Raw genomic sequence first — 22,471 nt, 5'->3', positions numbered from 1 at the left:
ATTTAAACTAACATGGAAAAGAGTCTGAAGTGCCAGATCTTAAAAAAAAAAAAAAAAAAAAAAAAAAAAAAGGTGGTTACTAAATGGGTGCCAAATTTTGCAGCATTTCCAGCATTTTTGAGCCATCATAACTTCGTAAGAACAGGAGCTCTTCCGGTGAAATTTTCAAACCTGTAAAGCACATTTAATCTGTCGTCAGCAGTTGTAACCAGTTCAATTACACACCCACACCAATGGTCCCATCCTAAAAGCAAAATCATGATTTTGTTTTGTTTTTGCTATGACCAAACTTTAGCATCAATATCATGTGACATAACATAGTTTATGTCAAAGGGGCTGAAAAATGCTGGCAAAATTTAAAAGCACTAAATTTCATTGCACCTCTATGTCCTTTAAGCGCTGCAACTCGGAAAATATTCATAATATGATGGTACCGTTTTCTACTGTGAGCTGAAGTTACTGGGAAGAATAAACAGCTGACCCTGAGGACATCAGATGTGAACTTTTTTCACATTTGGTTATTTTACGTGGAATCACCCTGAAGTTAAATCTACGATGCAAGGTTGTTAAAATATTATGATCCACATTATCAACCGGTTGGGAAAAGCAAGACTAGTCTACAATACTGGAACAGCAGTAATAAAAGAAGAACTGTAAAAAAAAAAAATTTGCAAGTGGGAATTATCAGCTGATTCAGGGATAAACTGGCAGCAGCAATACAAAAAAAAAAAAAAAAAAAAAAAAAAAAAAGAGTAGCAAGGCTAAATTTGCATGACTCCTGACTAGGGCTGGGCCATATTATACCGTTCACGGTAATACCGGTATAATGTTAGGCAACGATAGGAAAATGAAATATCGCGATAGAATGGGAGTAAAACGCGCATGCGCAGTGCCTTTGTTTTCATACGCACATGGCCGATTGTTGAGTGAAACAGATGATCCAGAATTGGTTTGTAAAAATGGTGCAACTTCCGTGATGTGGAACTGGTTTGGTGTTTGTCCGTCAGATACACAACAAAGCACATTTTTTTGCAGAACATGCAAGCGGGCCGTCGTTATTGTCGTATTTGTCGGACTAAGATGCTCTTAAATCTGGGAGTAATCTGGGTCCTAAACTCCGTATACTTCAGGTCAAACAACACTGCAGCATCACTAAGAGTTAAAAACTGTCTAAATTCTTTCATCTTTAATAAAACGATCAGCATTGCTGCTTTACCAGGTGTAACTATAAAGTTTAACTTCCAGGCATCCATGAAAACAAAAGTTATTACATTTGACGGAGTTAGAAGTTAGCAGGAAGCTAGCAGAAGTTAGCTCGCTAGTTTCGCTAGTTACCTAAGCATGATATTGCATGTTCTGACTGAGAGATTTCTGAAAAAAATCAAACGTACACCTCTGCTATCACTTGCAACATAAATGAAGACAGGAAACTAAACAGCAGTGACGTTTGTAGGGTTACTGAAGTTGGGCTAGCTGGTATATAATGATGTGCTACGTGATCGCTAGCGACACAGCTATGTTAGCATAACATAAACAGTGAAGCTGGAGGACGAACACTAACACTTTTCCACTTATAAAAGTTAACGTGAAGGTTCTTCATGGTTAGAGACAAATGCAATCGCATGGCCGGATGCTGTAAACGGACCAAACTTCAGTCAGGAGAACAACTGAGATAATCCATCCACAATACGAGGTTAGTCATTAATATACTGCAACAACATGGGAATAGAGCAGCTGCCAGAGAATTCAACATTAAGGAATCAATGGTACAGAAATGGAGGAAGCAAGAAGAATGAGTTTAATAAAGTTTGATTTATCTGACTGCTTTGTTTCGCTTAATGTGCCTTATAATCCCGTGCACCTTATGGTCCGAAAAATGCGTACTGCACACTGCAGTTTAATGTTGCAAAGCACCTCTTTTTAACTTCAGTGGATATTATACATGGTTATGCTCAGGACATGTCAGCCCATTTCTAGTGGAAATGCCTTTTGGTTAAACTTTCAGCAAGGAATTTGCATTTGTACTGTTACATTTTTATAAAGCTTTAATGTACATAAAAACCAGCTTCTTGTTTAAGTGAATATAAATGGAAGGTTGTCTTTTTGCGCTAGTAATGTTGTGGAGTTGTATTTTGTCTCGCATCAATTATATCGTCGGTTATATCGTTATCGCAAATTTTCAAATATATATCGTGATAAATATTTTTGGCCATATCGCCCTGCTCTACTCCTGACTAATGCCAGTAGGCTGGAAATACCAAATAACCATTTAACATGCACAACCAGCCTCAAATACAAAATTCAATCTTCCAGCACTTCCCAAGATTAGGGAAGTGAAAATAGTATAATTCCATTTAAATCCATCGCTCCTTTTATTTTTTTGTGACTGCTTCCAACACAGAGAAATACAATAAGTCGATACAACCAAACTGCTCAGCCACAGTGAGACATCTCTTTGGTCTCAGATAATAAATTAGCCTTATGTTTCTATGATTTGTTGAACCCTAGCACAGAGCTCTCAAACAGAAACAAGCGCCCTTTAAACACTAGAACATATTAGAGCAAAGTTGCATCTCTCATCACGTGCAACACACATTCAGCAATTTTAACTAAACTTCCAAATTTGATCTAATTTTAAAAGAACTGACTCTAAATATATCCTCAGCTATTAAAACATTAATGAACAAATATGCAATGTATTCTCCAAGCACGGACATGGTGAAGTTGACAAGCCTTGCGTGCAGCACTAATATGAGACACAGATAATGGCACTAGCACAAAATGCATTTTGGATTCACAGACTTGGTCATTGTGAATTGTGTCTGACAGACATACAAACAGAAGGATCATTCAAGCCCTTTCATATTCTTCTGGTCCCTCAGCTTGGCCCTGAGGTGGCCAAACACATGACCAAACCTCCCCCAACTGGGTAGATGATCATGTGAGACAGTGTTAAGGTTTATTTCAACTTAATAAGAAACATTTCAGAAAACCAAGATCTACAGTGATGAAAAGCAAAAGGATACATGAGGATGGTTCCTGCAGGAAACGCTTAAAATCAAATCAGAAGCTGAACTGTGACCCAAAACTTTTATGAATGTATAAAACTTACTAACAGACTGAGGCCTGAATTATGCTTTAGTAGGAAATTTACTAAAGCACAGTAGATGCAGTGTATGGTTAAGAGGGGTTTCCGGTTACGTCGCAGGGACATAGGCTTAATGCATAAGTCTAAATCAAGTTAGAGCTCCTCAGATTTTAAGTACTGCAGTCAAGTCTAGACCAGAGAATCTGGTACCCTGTGTATGTACCTTCAAACACAGACTGTTACACTAGAACAACTGAGATGCATAGTCACAGAATTTGCAAGAAATTTCCAAAGTCAAAAGATGATTAAACTGGTTATTGGCTGCCCTCTAGTGGTAGAATGCAGACATGGAACTTAAAATACATGAGCAACACAAGCTTATGAAGGCAACTTAATAGCATTTCTCCATTTGCTGGTCTTAGAAAGAAATGTACTGACTGTCAAATTCTGGGTCCAGTATTTATTTCCTTTTTTTGGTGGTATATTATGTTTTGCTAGTTATTGTGCAAAACAAAGAAATTCTCATGATAAAAAATACATTTTGAAACTTTTCATTTTATCATCATTCCATATTTGATCATTTACTTTCAGCACAGGTATAAATGCTTGCAAATGTATGGGGCACTTATGTGGGCTACATCATAGGCTCTAGATAGATTTACAGCAGAAGTATAAACTAAGCGTTATGCAGCACAAAACTGATGCAACAAAGATCAACGATATAAGTAAAACACCATCTTACTTGTTGACAAGTCAATAGGCCCAGTATGACATTTGAAAAACATTGGTTTAAAAAAAAAAGTAGCTAATACAGCAGTAAACTGAATTGTAGATAAAACATAGAAATATTCTCATACAGTTTTATAAAGGTTGAGACAGAAAGAGGTGAATAAAGTACAGACAAGAAATACAACAAACTTATCTTTCCAAGGATTCCTTTACTTGCTTAGAGCTGGATAACAGCAGCTTTAATGAGCATAAAAAAATGAAGTTTTCGACATTTTCTTTAAGCCTTTTGACCACTGTGTAATAGGGTCAGCGCAATCCACCTGCAGGAACAGGACTACACGTGTGTCCCAGCGCTTGTTCATTTACAGCCAGCAAATTCACAGCAGCTCTCATCTTAAAGTGCTTTAAACTGGTAAAAACTTTTGAAAGATTTGGAAGAGAACTCCAACGATCAGGTGTTCCACTATAACCACCCACTTTGCGACAGTGGGGAGGATTGCGTCCCTTTTAACAGTGAAGTGTGTAGCATCCGCTTAAAAACATGCAAGCACTTTCTGCTGTTTCACAATAAATACCGGTATCCGAAGATTCTGTGATGAAGCCACTGCAGTTGATATTTTATCAAGCTCTCCCTGTGCAGTGATTGCAATGACTGGAGCCTTACTGAACTAACTAACCCAAACAATCACAAAGCGGACAGAGATGAATACACAAAAGAGCCACCAAAATTCATAATCACAGTAAAATACAAAGTAATCAGGTGGAGATAGTAAAAAAAAATGATCGCAAAAATGACAAAACGTGACAAAAAGTGTACACTACAATACGAAAAACAACCACGAGATGGAAAAAAAACAACAGCAAAAAACAGGCAATACAAGTACACCCTGAGCACACAGAAAGGTGCAAAGCAACTGGAAAAACCAACCAGAAAAAGGAAAACTCAGTGATCACAAACACGTCCAAGCCACGTCTTGCCATTTTATCGCTCAACTTTGCCTACTGCAGAAGAGACAGGGGGCTGTCATTTGCCACCATTGCCCTGCCTGTGGATGCTACTGGCCTCTTTTCAAGACTACGAAACTGGAAGTTAGCCATATGGAGTTCAACAAAAACAACCCAACTGTGCCAAAAACAACCACCGTGACGAGAAACGGAACACACGCTGAGCTAGCTTACTTTTTAAAGTCGGCGCTGAACAGTCCGAAGGCAGCTCCGGTGCTCGAGGAGGTCGGGGTGCTTTCTTGACCCGCTTCCACCGCAGCCTCCGCTCCTCCTTGGTCGTTGTATGAGACTCCTGTCGACATGCTGAGCTTTAAGGCAAACGGCCGACAAAGAAAACTTACTCGCCTTTTCTTACGAGCTATGAAATGTTCATAAAGTTGGTGATAATGTTAACTTAATGTTGACGCTAAAGTTCCTGCAAAAACTTCTTTAATGTATCACCCAACTTTTTACACGCAGTAGCGGAAGTGTGAGTTGGACAAGTGAGCGTCACATGACAGGGATTCAGAGGCAGAGAGCTCATAGATCTATGGCAACTAGAAGAGACTCGGCCAAAAAATAGATGTTGCCACAATGTTGAATAGCCAAAGTATCACGATAAAGTCCACAAGGTCAAAACAGCAACATTTTTGTCAAGACCAGGATATTTTCAAGAAAAGTGAGTTTTCCTGAAGTTTGTGCTATTGTTGTCATACTTTATTTTTACACTTTAAGTGTAATAAAGTATGACAAACAGTCTAAATGAGTGCGGGTATAAAAAAATTAATCAAATATTTTCCAAGTAATAATATTATTTTTTAAAATAACTTTGGGATATTTTTAATTCTTTCATTTTACGTAGATAAGTCGATGTACGACCTGACATTTAATCGCAGATAAAATATCACAATTCTATGACAAAATGTAAAAATGAGTGTGAGTAAAGCGTTAAATTATTTCTAAATAAAACATTATTTTTTTTAAAAATTACTTTTTGGATCTTTTTTTTTTTTTTTACGTTTCCCTACTTCCGCCTGACGTCTCGTTATGTCACGTGTGTTCCGCTGCTGGTGACCAATCCCCCACCTGGACAGTCTGACGTTTGACTTCAGCCCTTGTCTTTTCTATTACAATTTGTTCGAAACAGTTGGTCTTTTGTAACTCTCTGCGCCGACTTTGGCTATAAATATTAGCCTTAAGACACATTTAGCGGAATAAGTCGTCCTATTTGGACAATGTCAGATTTCGACAGCAACCCCTTCGCGGACCCGGACTTCAGCAACCCGTTTCAGGTAACCTTAACAGCCTACATTAGCCACTTTAACTTTAGCTGCCGTATCATTTTACATTAAGACTGCGTGGCTAGGAAAGACTGGCATGGGGTTGGTTTGAATAAACCTGCTCTGATAAGGCGACTTTAAATTAGCTGCTGCCAAAACCCTCCCGCTCGGTTTCAGTTGAACTGTCACTTAATGTTGCCGCACTCTGACTGGCAGAAGTGACATAACATTAAAAGATATGAGGCTATGCTTCCAGGTGTTGGCTCTGATTCAAACTGAAGCAGGTTGGGTCGCTGGGTTCTGTTATAATTATCCCCCATCCCTTTAAATTCCCACCTGCTCGACATATTTCCTCACATTTACGACCTAGTTAAACAACTTATGCTCAGATGTTGCGTATTGTTTCTTTTATGTTTGACATTACGTTAGAGTGATTGACTTAACTTGCCAACCTGGAGACGATAATGTTAAAAACTGATCACCTGATCATGTAATGCTGTGTAGGAACGTAAAAACAGAGACAAACATCCTTTCCCTTGCCTTTATTGTGCTGTTGTCTTTATTTAGGCGTCTGACTGAAGACGTCTTGTGTTTACGCTCACACAGTGTTGTGTCATAATGAAAGCATTCATGTGATCATGTGCTCCTTGGTATTTCCAGGCCTATCCTCCTCCGCTCATATCAGGTGTACTCATCAAAACAATCAAGTTTTGCTATTTTCTGAAATTTCTAACATTAATGGACCAAAAACATAAGACTATTTAATAATTAAAATAATCACGAGGTGCTTCCCTCAGTTTCATTAAGACCACATTGATTGTTTTAACATTGATTGTTTGATTGGAGCATGCTAAGAATAAGCTAAAGAAGTGTTTGTTTGTTTGTTTGTTTGTTTGTTTAACATCAACCAGCCAAACTGGGTTTATGTCTTTAGCAGTTGATTGGGAATCTAAACGTTTAATGCTGTTTTTAGTAGAGATGGACCGATCCGATATTACGTATCGGTATCGGTCTGATACTGACCTAAATTACTGGCTCGGATATCGGAGAAAAATAAAAAATGTAATCCGATCCATTAAATATCACGAAAGCACCTCACAAAACTTGCAACACGCCGTAACTCACCTCAGAACGTTAGCACGTCGGAGCAGTATGCATCACGTGATAGAGCGGCTGTGGCATGCGGGACCTGTCGGTGGTCTGGATAGCATGTGGAGCTTCGCTAGCAACCCGGCATTTCATCTCCGACAAAGTTATCCCGAGAGAAGTAAAGCAAGTGTGTAAGTCCATCTCTGAATGTTTGTAAAGCATTCCTGCATTAAGCTTAACAAACTGACTGCCTCTCCTGCTGCTACTTCAATCATGAAACTGCTTAACGATCAGCTGATCGGCTTTTCTGTCGCGAGTCCGTGTCTCTAGTTTGCTTTTGGCCCATTTTGCACCAGAAAGAGGAAACCAGCGGCTGAACAACAGCAGCACGTTTAAGCTTGATCAGCTGTTGTTAGAATGTATTTAATATTACTTTCTACTCGAGGATCTTTTTCTACGTAGCTGACGGCTGGTAACTGTGCAGGGGCGGATCTAGCAAAGTTTAGCCAGGGGGGCTGATAGGGCATTAACAGGGAAAAGGGGGCACAAAGACATACTTTTCTTTCTTATCCTCATTTAAAATGTCGAGCTTTTAATAAATAATTATCTGACACCCAAAGTTTTAATTTGATGTAAAATGAATAGAAGTCAATTACTGTATATAGTAACTATTAAGTCTATAATATATATATATATATATATATATATATATATATATATATATATATATATATATATATAGAGAGAGAGAGAGAGAGAGAGAGAGAGAGAGAGAGAGAGAGAGAGAGAGCAGCTGGATAGCGTAGTGGTTAGACTACACGCCTTTGGAACAGAGGATCGCAAGTTCGATTCCTGCCTGGGGCGTCTGTATCCAGTAAGGGTCCTAAGGCTAGACCCCCTATGCTAAGCAAGCCTACCGCAGACATGAGCGAGACAGATAAATATGAAGGCATGCCGGCTCGGACGTCGCCCGGATCAACAAGGTCCGCGTCAGGTGTTGAGGAACCAGGGCACCCTGACGAAAAGTGGGCTACTGGAACAAGAAGGCATCGGTGGGCAAGGGACGAAAACAGGGCGTTGTTGGAATGCTACTACGCAAGTAACCCCGGCGGAAGGGGCTACATGAATAGGATGAGGGACCTATGGATTCTTCGATACCCAACATCCACAATGACGGCGAAACAACTAGTAGCTCAGTGTTCCAACATTCGAAAGAAGGGACTGCTCTCACAGCTAGAGATTGACGAGGTACAACATAAATGCTACGGCAAGGAGTCGTCAGGACGCCAGGTCAGGGGGGAGATATCATCACCCCCACCCGAGATTGGGTACATAGCCCCAAGTGTGATAGGAGAAGGATCGTTGAGTGCGAGAGGAACTGACCTGAAAAATAGGATCATGGCCAAGCTTGAAACCTGGATCCCCCGTAGCCGGTTACCAAGATTACGTGAAGTACCCTCAGAAGGTCTGCTAAATGATGTTAATGCAGCACTACGGGCAATACCTACAACCACGATTACCGACACTAACAAGCTGATCTACAATACGGCAGCAGTGATCAGTGAGATGCTTGGCTACAAGTTGAACAGCCACAAGGGGCAGTACCCTCCATGGAGAAGGAGGCTAGAGGGCAAGATCAAAGTAGCACGGAGAGAGGTTAGCCAACTAACGGAGTTGCAGAAAGGTGCGACGAATAAGGTGCCTAAGAAATACAGCAAGCTGTCCATACCTGAGGCCTTGGAAACTGCCAAGCAAAGACTCACAGCCTTGGCCAGCCGCTTGAGGAGGTACACCAGAGAGATAGAAGGCAGGAGAATAAACCAGCTGTTCTCCACAGAACCAGCAAAGGTGTACTCTCAGTGGCAAGGGAACAATAAGAGAACAGCACCACCAAGGCTGGAGACGGAGCAATACTGGAAGAGCATATGGGAGAAGGATGCAACCCATAACGGCAATGCTCAGTGGCTAGTGGATCTGAGGGCAGACCACAGCGACCTCCCTGAACAGGGTCCAGTAACCATCACAGTGGCAGATATCCAAGAAAGGGTCTCCAGTATGAAGAGTTGGACAGCACCAGGGCCCGACATGGTTCACGCCTACTGGCTGAAGAAGCTGACTGCACTCCACGAGCGTCTGGCAGCACAAATGAACCAGCTGCTAGTTAACGAAAGACACCCGGAATGGCTAACTGAAGGCCGGACGGTCCTGATCCCCAAGGACCCCAAGAAGGGACCGGTCCCCTCCAACTACCGACCAATAACCTGCCTCAGTACTACATGGAAGCTCCTGTCAGGCATCATATCGGCTAAGATGAACAGGCACATGGGTCAATACATGAGCGGGACACAGAACAATCAGCCGAGACTGCAAGACCAGACTGACCAACCTGTGCACTGCCTGGATTGATTACAAGAAGGCCTATGACTCAATGCCCCACAGCTGGATACTGGAATGCCTAGAATTGTACAAGATCAATGGGACCCTAAGAGCCTTCATCATGTGGCGTACAACACTAGAGGCCAACTCCAAGCCCATAGCACAAGTCACCATCAAGTGCGGGATCTACCAAGGAGATGCTCTGTCCCCACTGCTGTTCTGCATAGGCCTGAACCCCCTCAGTGAGATCATTAACAAGACTGGCTACGGATACCGACTACGGAACGGAGCAGTTGTCAGCCACCTCCTGTACATGGATGACATCAAGCTGTATGCCAAGAGTGAACGAGACATCGATTCACTGATCCACACTACCAGGCTATACAGCAATGACATTGGAATGTCGTTCGGACTGGAGAAGTGTAGTCGGATGGTAACAAAGAGAGGGAAGGTAGTCAGAACTGAGGGGATTGAACTACCAGAAGGCAACATTGCAGACATAGAGGACAGTTACAAGTACTTGGGGATCCCGCAGGCGAATGGGAACCATGAAGAGGCTGCTAGGAAAGCTGCAACCACCAAGTACCTGCAGAGGGTCAGGCAAGTCCTGAGGAGTCAGCTGAATGGTAAGAACAAGATCCGGGCCATCAACACGTACGCCCTGCCCGTGATCAGGTACCCTGCTGGGGTAATAGGCTGGCCAAAGGAGGAGATAGAAGCCACTGACATAAAGACAAGAAAGCTCCTTACCATGCATGGAGGGTTTCACCCCAAGTCCAGCACCCTGAGGCTGTACGCTAAGCGGAAGGAAGGGGGCCGGGGACTGGTGAGTGTCAGCACCACAGTCCAGGATGAGACAACGAACATCCAAGAATACATTGGGAAGATGGCCCCAACTGACCGAGCGCTCAGTGAATACCTCAGGCAGCAGAAACCCAAGAAAGAGGAGGGAGATGAGGAACCATCATGGAAGGACAGAGCCCTGCACGGTATGTACCACCGGCAGATAGAGGAGGTGGCTGATATCCAGAAATCCTACCAGTGGCTGGACAAAGCTGGACTGAAAGACAGCACAGAGGCACTAATCATGGCAGCTCAAGAACAAGCTCTGAGCACAAGATCCATAGAGGCTGGGGTCTATCACACCAGGCAAGACCCCAGGTGCAGGCTGTGTAAAGATGCCCCAGAGACAATCCAGCACATAACAGCAGGGTGCAAGATGCTAGCAGGCAAGGCATACATGGAACGCCATAACCAAGTGGCCGGCATAGTGTACAGGAACATCTGTGCCGAGTATAACCTGGAAGTCCCGAGGTCAAAATGGGAGATGCCCCCAAGGGTGGTGGAGAATGACCGAGCTAAGATCCTGTGGGACTTCCAGATACAGACGGACAAAATGGTGGTGGCTAACCAACCGGACATAGTGGTGGTAGACAAACAGAAGAAGACGGCCGTAGTGATCGATGTAGCGGTTCCGAATGACAGCAATATCAGGAAGAAGGAACACGAGAAGCTGGAGAAATACCAAGGGCTCAGAGAAGAGCTCGAGAGGATGTGGAGGGTGAAGGTAACGGTGGTCCCCGTGGTAATCGGAGCACTAGGTGCGGTGACTCCCAAGATAGGCGAGTGGCTCCAGCAGATCCCGGGAACAACATCGGAGATCTCTGTCCAGAAGAGCGCAGTCCTGGGAACAGCTAAGATACTGCGCAGGACCCTCAAGCTCCCAGGCCTCTGGTAGAGGACCCGAGCTTGAAGGATAAACCGCCCGCAGGGGCGTGCTGGGTGTTTTTTTTTTTTATATATATATATATATATATATATATATACACACACATATACATACACACCCTAGTAAGCTATAGTACTTTTTCCTTTGGGAAGGTACCATCTGTGCAGTCTGCAATTTTGTTGAAGAAAGATGTTGAATCTATTTAATATTTCTTGAAAAATAATTGATTTCTGTGCATTTTTTTTTTTCACACTGCATCAAATTAAGGTTGATTACGTCGATTAAGCATCATGAGGTGGAGCGTGAGGGGTGGTTCCCTATTTTTTATTTATTTATTTTTGTTGTTGCTGGGAGTTGGAACCCTATTAGTTAGGTTGCTTAATATTTATGCTAAGTACTCTTTAAAATACCAGAATAGGGAGGATGGTGTAGGTTTAAGTTTATTAGATTGATCAGTATTGCTGAACTATGAAATTTTTTTTTTGCATACAGGTATAACAGAATAGCTTTAGTGTAGTTGTTGTTTTAAACTTGAGTATGAACTTATACAAAATGCAGCAAGATATTTAAAAAACAGTTTTGTTGATTAAAAAACACTATATCGGATTCATATCGGTATCGGCAGATATCCAAATTTATGATATCGGTATCGGTATCGGACATAAAAAAGTGGTATCGTGCCATCTCTAGTTTTTAGTATTTTCTATGAAATGCTTAAAAGATAAATAAATGGACTGTCATTTAGATCTCCAAAAGTTGATTCTGTTCATCTGGACGTCATTTTGAGTTTCTTGAACTCAGCAGTAACATCTTCAGTGTGCTTGTTATGTCCATCAAAAGCTTAAAATCAACTTTTTTTGTCATACACAACAAATAACATGAGTAAAACTTCATATTTGGAAACTAGAAGCCCTCAAATAATATTGCTCATTCAAAGAACATTATAAATTATGCTCTTTAAATGAGGATAATTTACAAAATGCACATAATGGTGTTATCTGTTTGATGTTAAACTAGTGGTTGAACCCACGTATTTGTAGTAATCCTGTAATTTATTTACAGTAAGCTTAATTTAAGCTCAGTCTAAAAGTCAATATTGTGCACATCCACACACAACACGTGTTATGTTGCTGGTAAGAAGCAGGAAGTAAAATAGCAGTAATTGATAGATGACAACACCTTGTTCTACTGTAAATGCAGTAAATACTTCCCTGCAAGTGTTATAACAACAAAAAGAGAAGCCAAAGCCACAGTTATCTAAGTTTTTTTTATACCGGTCATCTCATTTGTTGGTAGTTTGCTGTTAACTTCCTCTCAGTAGCCACAGCACACTACTGCTGATATTTAGCAGTATAAAACAGAGCAGTATACAGCTGAACTAAATGGATCAGCCTTTTGTCATAAATAACAGATCTAATTTCTGAGTCAGAATCAGACTAATCCAGAATTAGACCTGTGGTTCTTTAACCTCAGACAATGTATTTGTTAATTGTGATATATCTGTGCCTGCTTGGTTCTACACAGTACAAGGAAAGCATGTGTGTTTTTTGTTTGTTTTTGTCAGAGAATACTATATTAAAAAAAATCTATTTTAGTTGGTTTGATTCATTGCACAGACTTAAAAGAACCCAGCGTTGATGGGAAGATGGTACAGGCTGACCACACAGACGCAAGGAGAGTGAATAATTAATTGGGTTCATTAACATACTAACACGAGTGCTGAAGCCCTGCTGTCCTCCCACTTCTCTGTCATGCGTTGGCTCTGGCTGCCTTGCCTCAGGATAATGGGAGCTTTTTCCCTTCTCTGAGCTATGTTCAATAGTTCATGAAATCATATGGTGACATGTGGTTCCAGGGTACTCGTTGGCTCCTTTCCTACTAAGCTTCATCACTCGCAGTCATGCATCAGATTGTTGAGGCTGTTTTGGCCTATTTCTCTGGATGTGGGCTCAGACATTAGGCTCTATGTTAGCGAATAAAAAAAACTTTGTAAGGCAGCTAAGAGCTCACTTTGTAAGGTTTGTAGCTTAATCAAACGTGAAATGAGTAGAAACCACAGAGAGTTGAAGTCTTAGATATGGTGTCGTCAGGTGGTTGAACTGTGCACCTTTTTTGAATCCTGCACTTTAATCAAGATCATGGTGAACACACGTTTGCTGATTCTCCTTGTGTTTTTTGGGTGGGGGTGGGGGGGTTGTTGTTTTGTTTTGTTTTTTGTTTTTGTTTTTTAATGTTCTGGAGCAGGAACTCCAGAGCTGGAGGTTTCAAAATGAAGACTTCGTTGAATCTGCAGTATGTGTTTGTCCAGCCACGCACTAGTGCAGCGTTAAATTTTAAACACGACAGGCCCTGAAATATTTAGTGTGTGTGTGTGTGTGTGTGTGTGTGTGTGTAAATTTAAGAGTCAGGGAGACGGAGAGGACTGCACTGAGACGGGATAAGGACAGCACTTCGGACTATACGGATTAGATGTTAATCTTGAGCAACAATTTGAAATTCGTGCGTGACTGACGGCAGCTGATGGTGAGCTTATTATCAAAAGAGATGTATGACAGTGTAGCTTAGCTGACACTGACAGGAAAAAGGAGTTTTGCATGCAAATGGAGGTAGAATATAAAGTAGTGGCTTGCTTTATTTTGAAAGTAGTTTTGATATGTCAGTCTGGCAAATTAGGACTGTAGTTAAAAGAAGCATGGAGTGCTTTAGCAGTTTAGGAGCACAAAGCATAACCAAAGTATGTCTTTTTATTTCGGTCTTTGGCTGCCAGAGCAGCTCAAGAAACTCGTGGTCTTGGCTATTTATAATGACGTTCTCGTGAAAATTATTGGAATCATCTTGTCTTTGCCAGTATTGAATTATAGGCCTGTTGCATTTTGAATACAGAGAGCTTTGGCCTGGATCTCAGCAGAATAATGGAGGGTTTTACTCTGTAGGGATTTCTACTGCTATCCCTGGTTGAAACACAAAGACAAGACAGATCAAACAAAATGTATTGCTTTATAGTATTACTCAATTACATTTATCTCATGTAAAGCATTCCCTTTTAATCCTTTTTTCTTCCTTTTTTTTTAGGATCCATCAGTGACACAAGTGAGACAGACATCTCCTCCAGGGTTAGAGGAGTACAATCCCTTTGCAGATGGCAAATCGGTGAGTACTTGGATATTTGCATTTAGTAGCAGTGAGGTTAAAGATCAGGTAGGTCCACCAGAATTACTCAGTAGGTATTTGAGCCTAAAGTTTTACTTATTTTTCCAGCTTTGTAATACATCATGTGAAAATCACATTCCTTTAAAATTATATTCAGCAGAATAAAAGACTAATAAATCCCACATCTGTCCGCCAAGGCAGACAAGTGTGACAACAAAGAGTTGTGCTTTATCTGTAAAATGCCACACTCTTCAGTCAGAGAAGAGCAGCTGATGATTATTCAGTCTCAGTTTATGCTTTAGTTTTGGGGTTTTTTTTAAATAAAATATTTCATCATATTAATGGATCCCAAGCTAATAATGGAATATACAATTACAGTTTTGTATAGTTCAGACATGTATTCTATGCACTTAGCTATGTTATTGGTCGTGGGTACAGACCAGGCAAACCGGACCTCTCTTTGTTGCTGATGTCACTGCCCTGTTGTTTCAGCTAGACATGGCCAGAACACCTTATCTAAATGCTGAGAAATATCCATCCCAGTATTGTTCGACTCTGAGCCTCTTCCAAATCACTAATCTCACCCTGTCTCTGTTTCTTTCTCTTGTCTGTAGCTGTCGTCTTGTTATGAGTCGCTGCCCAGTCTGTATATATAGGCAACTGCTAGAACATAGTGATCACGTGGTTCACATGCTCAGCTCCTAAAGCCACCAAGACATGTGTCCTGAAAGCTTCCACTCTAAGAATTGCCACCTTATTGAGCTGGAGTTTTGACTTGCCCCTGGTAGGGTCTCCAGTAGCAAAGTATTCAAAAGATGGCGATGGGTAAGAAACTTGGGACCTCTGTTATCCTTCCCAGGAGAGGAATACTAGGAATCCTTCAGACCTTGGGTTAGGGTCCATTGGCAAGACCCCGATTATTAAGCCTTTACCCGTGCAGCCCAACAGGCTCAGCCATTCTTCGATAGCTTCACTGCCAACAGCTTCACTGTTGTTTTGTGCCTTCCAACTGCACATATCTTAGCACATACACACATGCAGTTACATAAGACTAAATCCTAACATTGAGCAGTGGTTCCCACCTTGGAATTCAAGATCGCTTTCAGCAGTCGCAAGATATGTGACTGCATCAGTGTAATCATTTTCAGCCATCTAAATGTTATTTGACTGAATCCATCTGAGAAGCAACTTTATCAGTGACAAAGGGCTGTAAGAAGACTGTTTCAATAAAAAGTTTGGAAGCCAAGAGACTGAAGTATTGTGGTCAGTTTAGCTTTTTGAAGCTTTGTGAAGAAATGGCCTTGAAAAGATGTTGTTATATGGCTGCAAAAGGTTGGGCACTAGATGTTTGAGCATGGATATTGTATCACTGCTTAGCTTGGCTCAAACATTTTTGTTTCTCTTAAGAGCTTACACAGGCTTCTCTCTCTCTACAGTACAACCTCATCAATTTCACAAATTTGTATTGTACGTTTTTTTTTTTTTCATACATGTGCTCTTCACCGTTTGTTGCTTTCATTTGTTTTTTTTATTTTTTTGCTGTGCATCTTTATTAATGCTCTAATAAAATATGAGATTTAGTTGTGTTTTGAGTATTGCAATACAAACCTCTGATTAACTGTGAGGTCACATCATTAGCAGTTATAGGAATCATGTAGTTTTGCTCTAACCATGTGTACTTTATAGACACCTGCAAGTATGGCCCCCAAGACTACAGGCCCTGCTGTCAGCACTCAGCCAGCCATCATGAAACCCACAGAGGAGCCCCCAGCCTACTCACAAGCTCAACCACAGGTATATGTGTTGATGGTATACAGCCAAATAACAGCAGTTATTTCAGTAGAACTTTTGGCTATGCTTACAGCTGCTGCTGTAGTTTCTGCCACTTTCTTTTCAGATTATACAAAGGCATTCTTATTTTTACACAAAGAAATGCTGATTGAGTTACCAAAGCTATTGGAACTGAGGTGAGAGCATTACGTGTCACCATGAGCAAGCAGACTGTGGTGCATCTATTGTTTTAGTCCAGCAACACCAGCAGAGACTGAGAGAAAATGTATTAACACCACGGCTGATTTCACACTGAGTTTGTGGACAGAAAAGTGGCTCTGCGGGAGACCGCCTCTATCTGTGATTGGCCTTTGTAGCAGAAGTAGACACAGAGTCAGAGGGAAATCGTGGTTGGTGGAGGAAATAACTTGAGATTGAGCATCTCGTTTGTGAAGCAGACTCTGGGGAATGTGTTGTTATGATGTCTGTTCTCCTGCTGGTGCTGTCTCTGCAGAGAATTGGATTTATTCCAAAAGTAGAAATGGAGCATTTCTAGTGAGCAGGGAGGGGGAAAGTAATTGGCCAAAAAGTTTATGTACTATTTCCAATGTGTTGACATTTGTTTGTGTGTGTTTGCAGGAGCAGTCGCAGGCAGCTGCTGAGCTGCTAAGGAGACAGGAAGAGCTGGAAAATAAGGCTGCAGAGCTGGACCGCCGGGAGCGAGAGATGCAGTCAATCAACGTATCTGGGGGTTAGTATGTCATCACAACACAGCCACAGATCAGTGCTGTCATAGCAAAGCATTACAGATAATGATGACGCTTATAAATCCACAGAATGGCTCATTATATGCCAAGCAATGACTACATGTTAATTTAAATGTTAATTCTCATGCACACAAAAAATAAGCGGGAATCAGTATTTGCACTCAGTAACTGCTAACTGTCATCTGACAGAAGAGCAGCACGTAAAACCTGAGCGACACTTTCAAAAAGATGTTGAAGTAACTCACAAGCTTGACTTTGATTTTTTTTTTTTTTCTGCTATTGTAGGCAGGAAAAACAACTGGCCTCCTCTCCCAGAGAGGTTTCCTGTGGCTCCGTGTTTCTACCACGATATTACTGTAGACATTCCCGTAGAGTTTCAGAAGACAGTCAAAATCATGTACTACCTCTGGATGTGTAAGTAAACTTTTTCTTAAAATTGACAGAAGAAATTTGCTGTCTTGTACCAAGTCTGGAGTTTTTTATCCTCTGGATTTCAGAGCTAGGCTATAAGTAGTGCATCACCTGTGGCCTACTTGTACTTACAGGGACGGCCACTGCAGCTCAGATTACTCATGCTCTTTAGTTCCTTTTTTCTTTTTTTCTTTTTTTTTTTGTGCAAAATGACAAGAGAGGGTGTGTATATCCATTTACAACTAAAGAAAGGACTCGAAATGACTATAAACTTACGTATCTGATAAAAAGATAGCATCTGCATTTTTATTCCTGCTTGCATACATAGTTTTATGCATGTTCCCCACAGACTGTATCTAAAAGATGGACTTAGACACTGTGAGATCACCCATTGATTCTGCACTTGCCAATGAAGTGGCCTTGTTTGCATTAAACATTTGTGCTAAATTATCAGCTAATACTAGCAAACTTTTTTAGCAAACTGCATTCTAAACTACGTTCATACGTGCAAACACGTAGAACCACATCTGCTGAAATAATGAAATTGTTAATGAGCTGATAATCTGCTGTTTCAGATGACTCATTTAAAGCAGTCCTGAGTAGTTTAATCCACCAACTCCCCGAGTCAAAACCTCATAGCTCCTGATGGTGAAAAATACTCTCTGTTGGTGTATGTGGGGGGTGGAGTCAAGACTTCAAGTAGAATTCAGTAGCCACATGACAAATGCACGTGCCGCAGTCTTGCAACCTGATGAAGCAGCTTGATCATATGATTTGCTATAAGGCTGGTTTACAGAATTCAGTCGTTTTTACTAATAAGTACAAAGACTTTGATTTTTAAATCAACCGGCTGTATCTTTTTCAAGCTCAGGTGAAGGGTCTCGGTACCACTGCTATGTCAGCTAGCGGGCTATTGTCATATTTCACACTGTGCTGTAAAATCCCTGCAGTCAAACTGACTCAGTGAATGTGTAATACCTTTAACTTTGCAGACACTGTTAGGCCCTCGAGAGCAAATGGTAATGAATTATTAACTGTGTGCGCGTGTGTATGTTGTTTCCAGTCCTGCACTGTGTTACATGTTTAAATATTAAGTTTCAGTGTTTCCTCCTCTTCCATCCAAGGCTTGATTTGGTAGGACTTGATTGGACACTTCTCCTTCAGCTTATTTTCCATGTTTTGGCATGTACACTTAAACAGCCGTTCTGGCACACCGTCACACTTAAGCCGAAGTCCCCCTCCACATATTTACTGTATTTTTTTTCTCTCTCTCTTGACCTTTCAGTGCACACTGGGACTCTGCTTGCAAACCTGATCGCCTGCCTCTCCTGGTTTGCTGTGGATGGAAACCGAGGTGTGGACTTTGGCTTGTCGATCCTCTGGCTTCTGCTTTTCACGCCGTGTTCTTTTGTCTGTTGGTACAGACCGCTTTATGCTGCATTCAGGTAAACAACATGATCCAAAATTGTGTCCACAAGTACAACAATCACGATGACCCTCCTGTGCCCACTGTGCTCTTTATATCCTCCACTTTCATCTTTCTACAGGATCGACAGCTCGTTCAGGTTCTTTATTTTCTTCTTCATTTACGTCTGTCAGATTGGCATCTATGTCATCCAGTCTATTGGCATCGCTGGCTGGGGAGCCAGGTAAGATAACACGACTTAAAATAAATTTCCATAGCATTGTATTTTTATGACATTTTTAGGTAAGACAGATGTTACAAAGACACATCTGGGGTTACTTAGTGAGGTGGTTGGCTTTGCATTTAGTCTAGATTTTGGTCTTAGTATTATACTGAGAAAAGTATCAGTACTCTATATCGTAGATCTCATGAACTGATCAGATAATGCGATGATTAAGACCAAGCCTGAAATATTTCTATATTTGTGTTAATTAGATATTGAACTTGTCTTTTTTTTTTTTTTCTTCTTGCAGTTTTTGTTTTGCTTTTAGGAGGAAAGCAGGAGGAAACCCTGCATTAGTTAAGAACCATTTAAAAAATTTTTTATTAGAATATACATTTAGTCTAGTGAGTATTTACAGTGAACAGCTACAACATGCCACATGGATAACACTGTCTAGGTCCCTGTTGTGCCACTGTAAGTGTCTATGGTGGCACATCCTTTAGGTCTAGGTAGTGTGGAGGCCGGGTCTTTGCTTTACCCTCTGTAGTTTGAGTGCTCCTGGTGTGTGACTTCACCCAAGTAAACTACAGCATTTTAAACAAGTAGTTCTCTCAGAGGATTGAGATGGTAGTGAGACTGGTTAGTTGTCACGTCGTTGTTGTGTGTTAATGATTTTCTTATCCCTAGCGGGTGGATCTCAGCTTTGACTGGCCTGAATAAAAGCATCCCAGTGGGCATTATAATGATCCTCGTTGCTGCTCTCTTTACCGCTCTGGCTGTCCTGTCTCTCATCATGTTCAAAAAGGTAAATGCACAGTCAGCCTATAAGATATCTGAGTGATGTCTGTTACAGACTCTTCAGGCCCTAATTTTACCCTCTTTTCCGCCTTTCCTTCTCCCCTCAGGTCCATGGGATGTACCGTACCACCGGTGCCAGTTTTGAGAAGGCACAGCAGGAGTTTGCCACGGGCGTCATGTCTAACAAAACTGTACAAACGGCCACTGCTAATGCTGCTTCCAGGGCTGCACAAGGAGCCTTCAAGGAGCAAGTCTGAAGCAGAGAGCTCGCTCATCTGACCCTCCTCTGTATCCAGCTTCCACTTATAACTGCCTTGTTTGAACAAGTTACGCCCCCCTCCCCATCTTTCTGACACTACTGAAGGGGTTTTTGTGGGGGTGCTACAGCTGAACATCCACTCATCTACAATCTTTAGCCTCTCAACCTTCAAACAGGCTCTCTTGTCCCAGTCTACCTGCTCCTGCAACACCGTGCACTCTAGGAGTCCTTTAACTAGAGTGCTCAACTTTCTTGTCTCTGTGTGGATTTCAGGGTTTGTGTGGATGTATGGCCAATTAAATGAAGGTTTGTGTGCCTTTTTTTAAATGTTGTTGCTGTCCTCGAGGCCTGCTCGTCTTCAGGCAGATTCTAATGTAGCTGAACCGACTGTTTGAAGTTACCTGGGCATTTCTCACCATGAACAGATGCTTGCTTTCTGTGTGTTTATCAACCTAATCACCACTTTCTCTTTCTGAATTTATTTATTTATCTGGCAAAAGGAAGTTATCTTTGAGTTAAAGCAGCATTATTTGATCTGTTTCGGTGCTTTCTTCTTTCATGAGTGTATGGCCTAACACTGCTGACCCCCAATGGAGTAACTTTATACTGCTGAAGATGAATGCTGTGCATTCCACTCCGCTGCTTTGCTTTCTACTCTCTTCGCTCAACTTAGAATTGGGTATGTAAAAAGTATTTAGCCTGAAATTCCTTAAAGTGATATCTCATCTAAAATCTTACCTACCCAAGTATCAGCACTCACCGGTGGAGACTGGTGAATAACAGAAGGAAGATATTTCTGTCATTAATGAAATATTACAATTAGAATGAAGCAAGAAATAAAATAATATAATTAACCCTTCAATTTTAGGCAAACGGCAACTTCCGGGGCCGAAACACACCGAAGTGCCAAAAACGCTCCAAAGGCGAGTCAGCCCCCATAGATTCCCAATGTAAAATCTCCAAGTGTAGCCATTAGATTAACGTGTTTGTAGCTTTAAACAAGAAACGGGTTGAGCCGCAACAACTTTACTTGCTCGCTAACATCAGCCACTCCACCCTTTCATCCAAATATGGTCACTTTTGGCTCCAAATCCAGCTTTGGCGCTGTGGAAGTGCTAACAATCAAGTTTCAAAACTCAGAGTTGACAAAGCAGTGGGCAACATCACAGTGGCTACGCCATCGTTTATAGTCTGCGTCGTTAGTACAGGGATGGACAGAAGTAGATTGTGATCACAGATTGATGGCACTGTTTTGCCATCTAAGCAGACAACAATTGTCATTCTGCAAAAGCTACAATCCACAAGCAGTGTCTGATATTAGAGTATCACTTTAAAGGTAATTGTCAAGTATTTATTTGACTGAAATCTTCTGCTTCTATTGATCTGCATATCTCAGCAAGTCGCATTTTAAATCTGGACTTGGGGTTCTTTCTCTGACGTTGGCAGTCAGTACAGATACTTCTAACAGTGCCCTCAGGCCTTCCTGCTCAGTAGTCTAGATGCTTAACTTGCTTTTTTATTGCATTAGCTGAGTCAGCTTGATTTTCACCTGAAGCCTACCATTTTGTGTCCTTTGCTAAAGAGAGCCACTACTCCATACACACAGCTGCACGATTTATCAGCAAGGAAAGTGTAATTCGTCTCTAGCTTCCCTTCAGTGCTGGAGATTTACCTCAGCTTTACTCAGGATGCTCTCCGCTTGCATGACGAGGTTAAATATTATACAAGATTGTACAAAATTTGACAGGCCTCTGGTTTTAAGTATGTCTTGTAAATCAGTATCAGTATGTTGTAATCACAATAAAAGTGACTTAAATTTGACAAAAGGGGCCAGTACATTGATGTTGTGTTGTGACACTTGTGTATTCTTAATTTTTTGGAAGTCAAGCAAAACTACAACCACATCTGTTCTTTTACTCTCTCGTTTTTGTGATCAGATTTAACAATACAATTCCACCTGCTAAAATGTCTTTGAATCTGTCTTTCTATGTGTTATTCAAACTGCAAAGCACTTTCCTTGATTTTGCATTTTGTGTGCGTGTGTGTGTGTGTGGGTGGGTGGGTGTGGACGGAGGGAGTTGGGTCTTTAATTTTTAATGTGTGTGCAGGACAGTCTGGCTGTGGGTTCCTTCTTGCCTTTTCTGTATTTCTTTAAGTTGTTTTCTCCCTACACACTAGCTTAATTTGGGCCAGTACAGTAGTTAAAAAGCATCAGGCTGAATTACACTTCCAGGTTTTGCTGTTAGTTTTAATATAAACATGAAGCTGCAATGCAATGTGAACTGTGCGTTGTACTGTAGACCGACTGTGGCTTCAAGCTGTGCTTTAGAGTCATGAATTGTGGTATAAAAACAATGAAAATTAAAATGCTGATCCACATCTCTTAAATTTTATATATATTAATATATATCAA

The 22,471-nt window shown here is 41.3% G+C and overlaps 2 protein-coding genes across 3 annotated transcripts in view; one reads left to right on the top strand and one right to left on the bottom strand.

The window, feature by feature from the left end:
• Positions 1 to 5,290, bottom strand: part of ap3b1a (adaptor related protein complex 3 subunit beta 1a) — a 58,650-nt gene extending 53,360 nt beyond the window's left edge. Inside the window, exon 1 of the mRNA XM_085360004.1 lies at positions 4,997 to 5,290. Coding sequence (XP_085216130.1) covers positions 4,997 to 5,124 — 128 coding nt within the window. The 5' untranslated portion in view covers positions 5,125 to 5,290. The remainder of the gene's footprint in view (positions 1 to 4,996) is intronic.
• A 592-nt stretch (positions 5,291 to 5,882) lies between these two features.
• Positions 5,883 to 22,034, top strand: LOC146629305 (secretory carrier-associated membrane protein 1-like). Of its 2 annotated transcripts, none has more exons than XM_085360002.1 (9): positions 5,883 to 6,093; positions 14,348 to 14,425; positions 16,112 to 16,219; positions 16,835 to 16,946; positions 17,248 to 17,376; positions 18,659 to 18,818; positions 18,921 to 19,022; positions 19,689 to 19,806; positions 19,907 to 22,034. In XM_085360002.1, the coding sequence occupies exons 1-9, from the start codon at positions 6,037 to 6,039 to the stop codon at positions 20,054 to 20,056; spliced, it is 1,014 nt and encodes a 337-aa protein (XP_085216128.1). In that variant the 5' UTR covers positions 5,883 to 6,036; the 3' UTR covers positions 20,057 to 22,034. The 2 variants fall into 2 exon arrangements, with proteins under 2 accessions (XP_085216128.1, XP_085216129.1); XM_085360003.1 differs by lacking the exon at positions 5,883 to 6,093 and adding an exon at positions 13,661 to 13,798.
• The last annotated feature ends 437 nt before the right edge of the window (positions 22,035 to 22,471 follow it).

Source organism: Diplotaxodon limnothrissa, linkage group LG7, assembly GCF_057381915.1.
Source record: "Diplotaxodon limnothrissa isolate DT_005_m linkage group LG7, D_limnothrissa_male_GT1.1, whole genome shotgun sequence".
NCBI lineage: Eukaryota > Metazoa > Chordata > Actinopteri > Cichliformes > Cichlidae > Diplotaxodon > Diplotaxodon limnothrissa.
The sequence above is the reverse complement of the archived record's forward strand: the minus strand, read 5'-3'. Positions and strand labels throughout refer to the sequence as shown.

Bases quoted from the DNA above. Each gene is read 5' to 3' on its own strand.
- LOC146629305 (XM_085360002.1), top strand. From the start codon at position 6,037: ATGTCAGATTTCGACAGCAACCCCTTCGCGGACCCGGACTTCAGCAAC. The intron at 6,094-14,347 runs GTAACCTTAACA...CTTTTTTTTTAG, and splicing joins ACTTCAGCAACCCGTTTCAG to GATCCATCAGTGACACAAGT. The intron at 19,807-19,906 runs GTAAATGCACAG...TTCTCCCCTCAG, and splicing joins CTCTCATCATGTTCAAAAAG to GTCCATGGGATGTACCGTAC.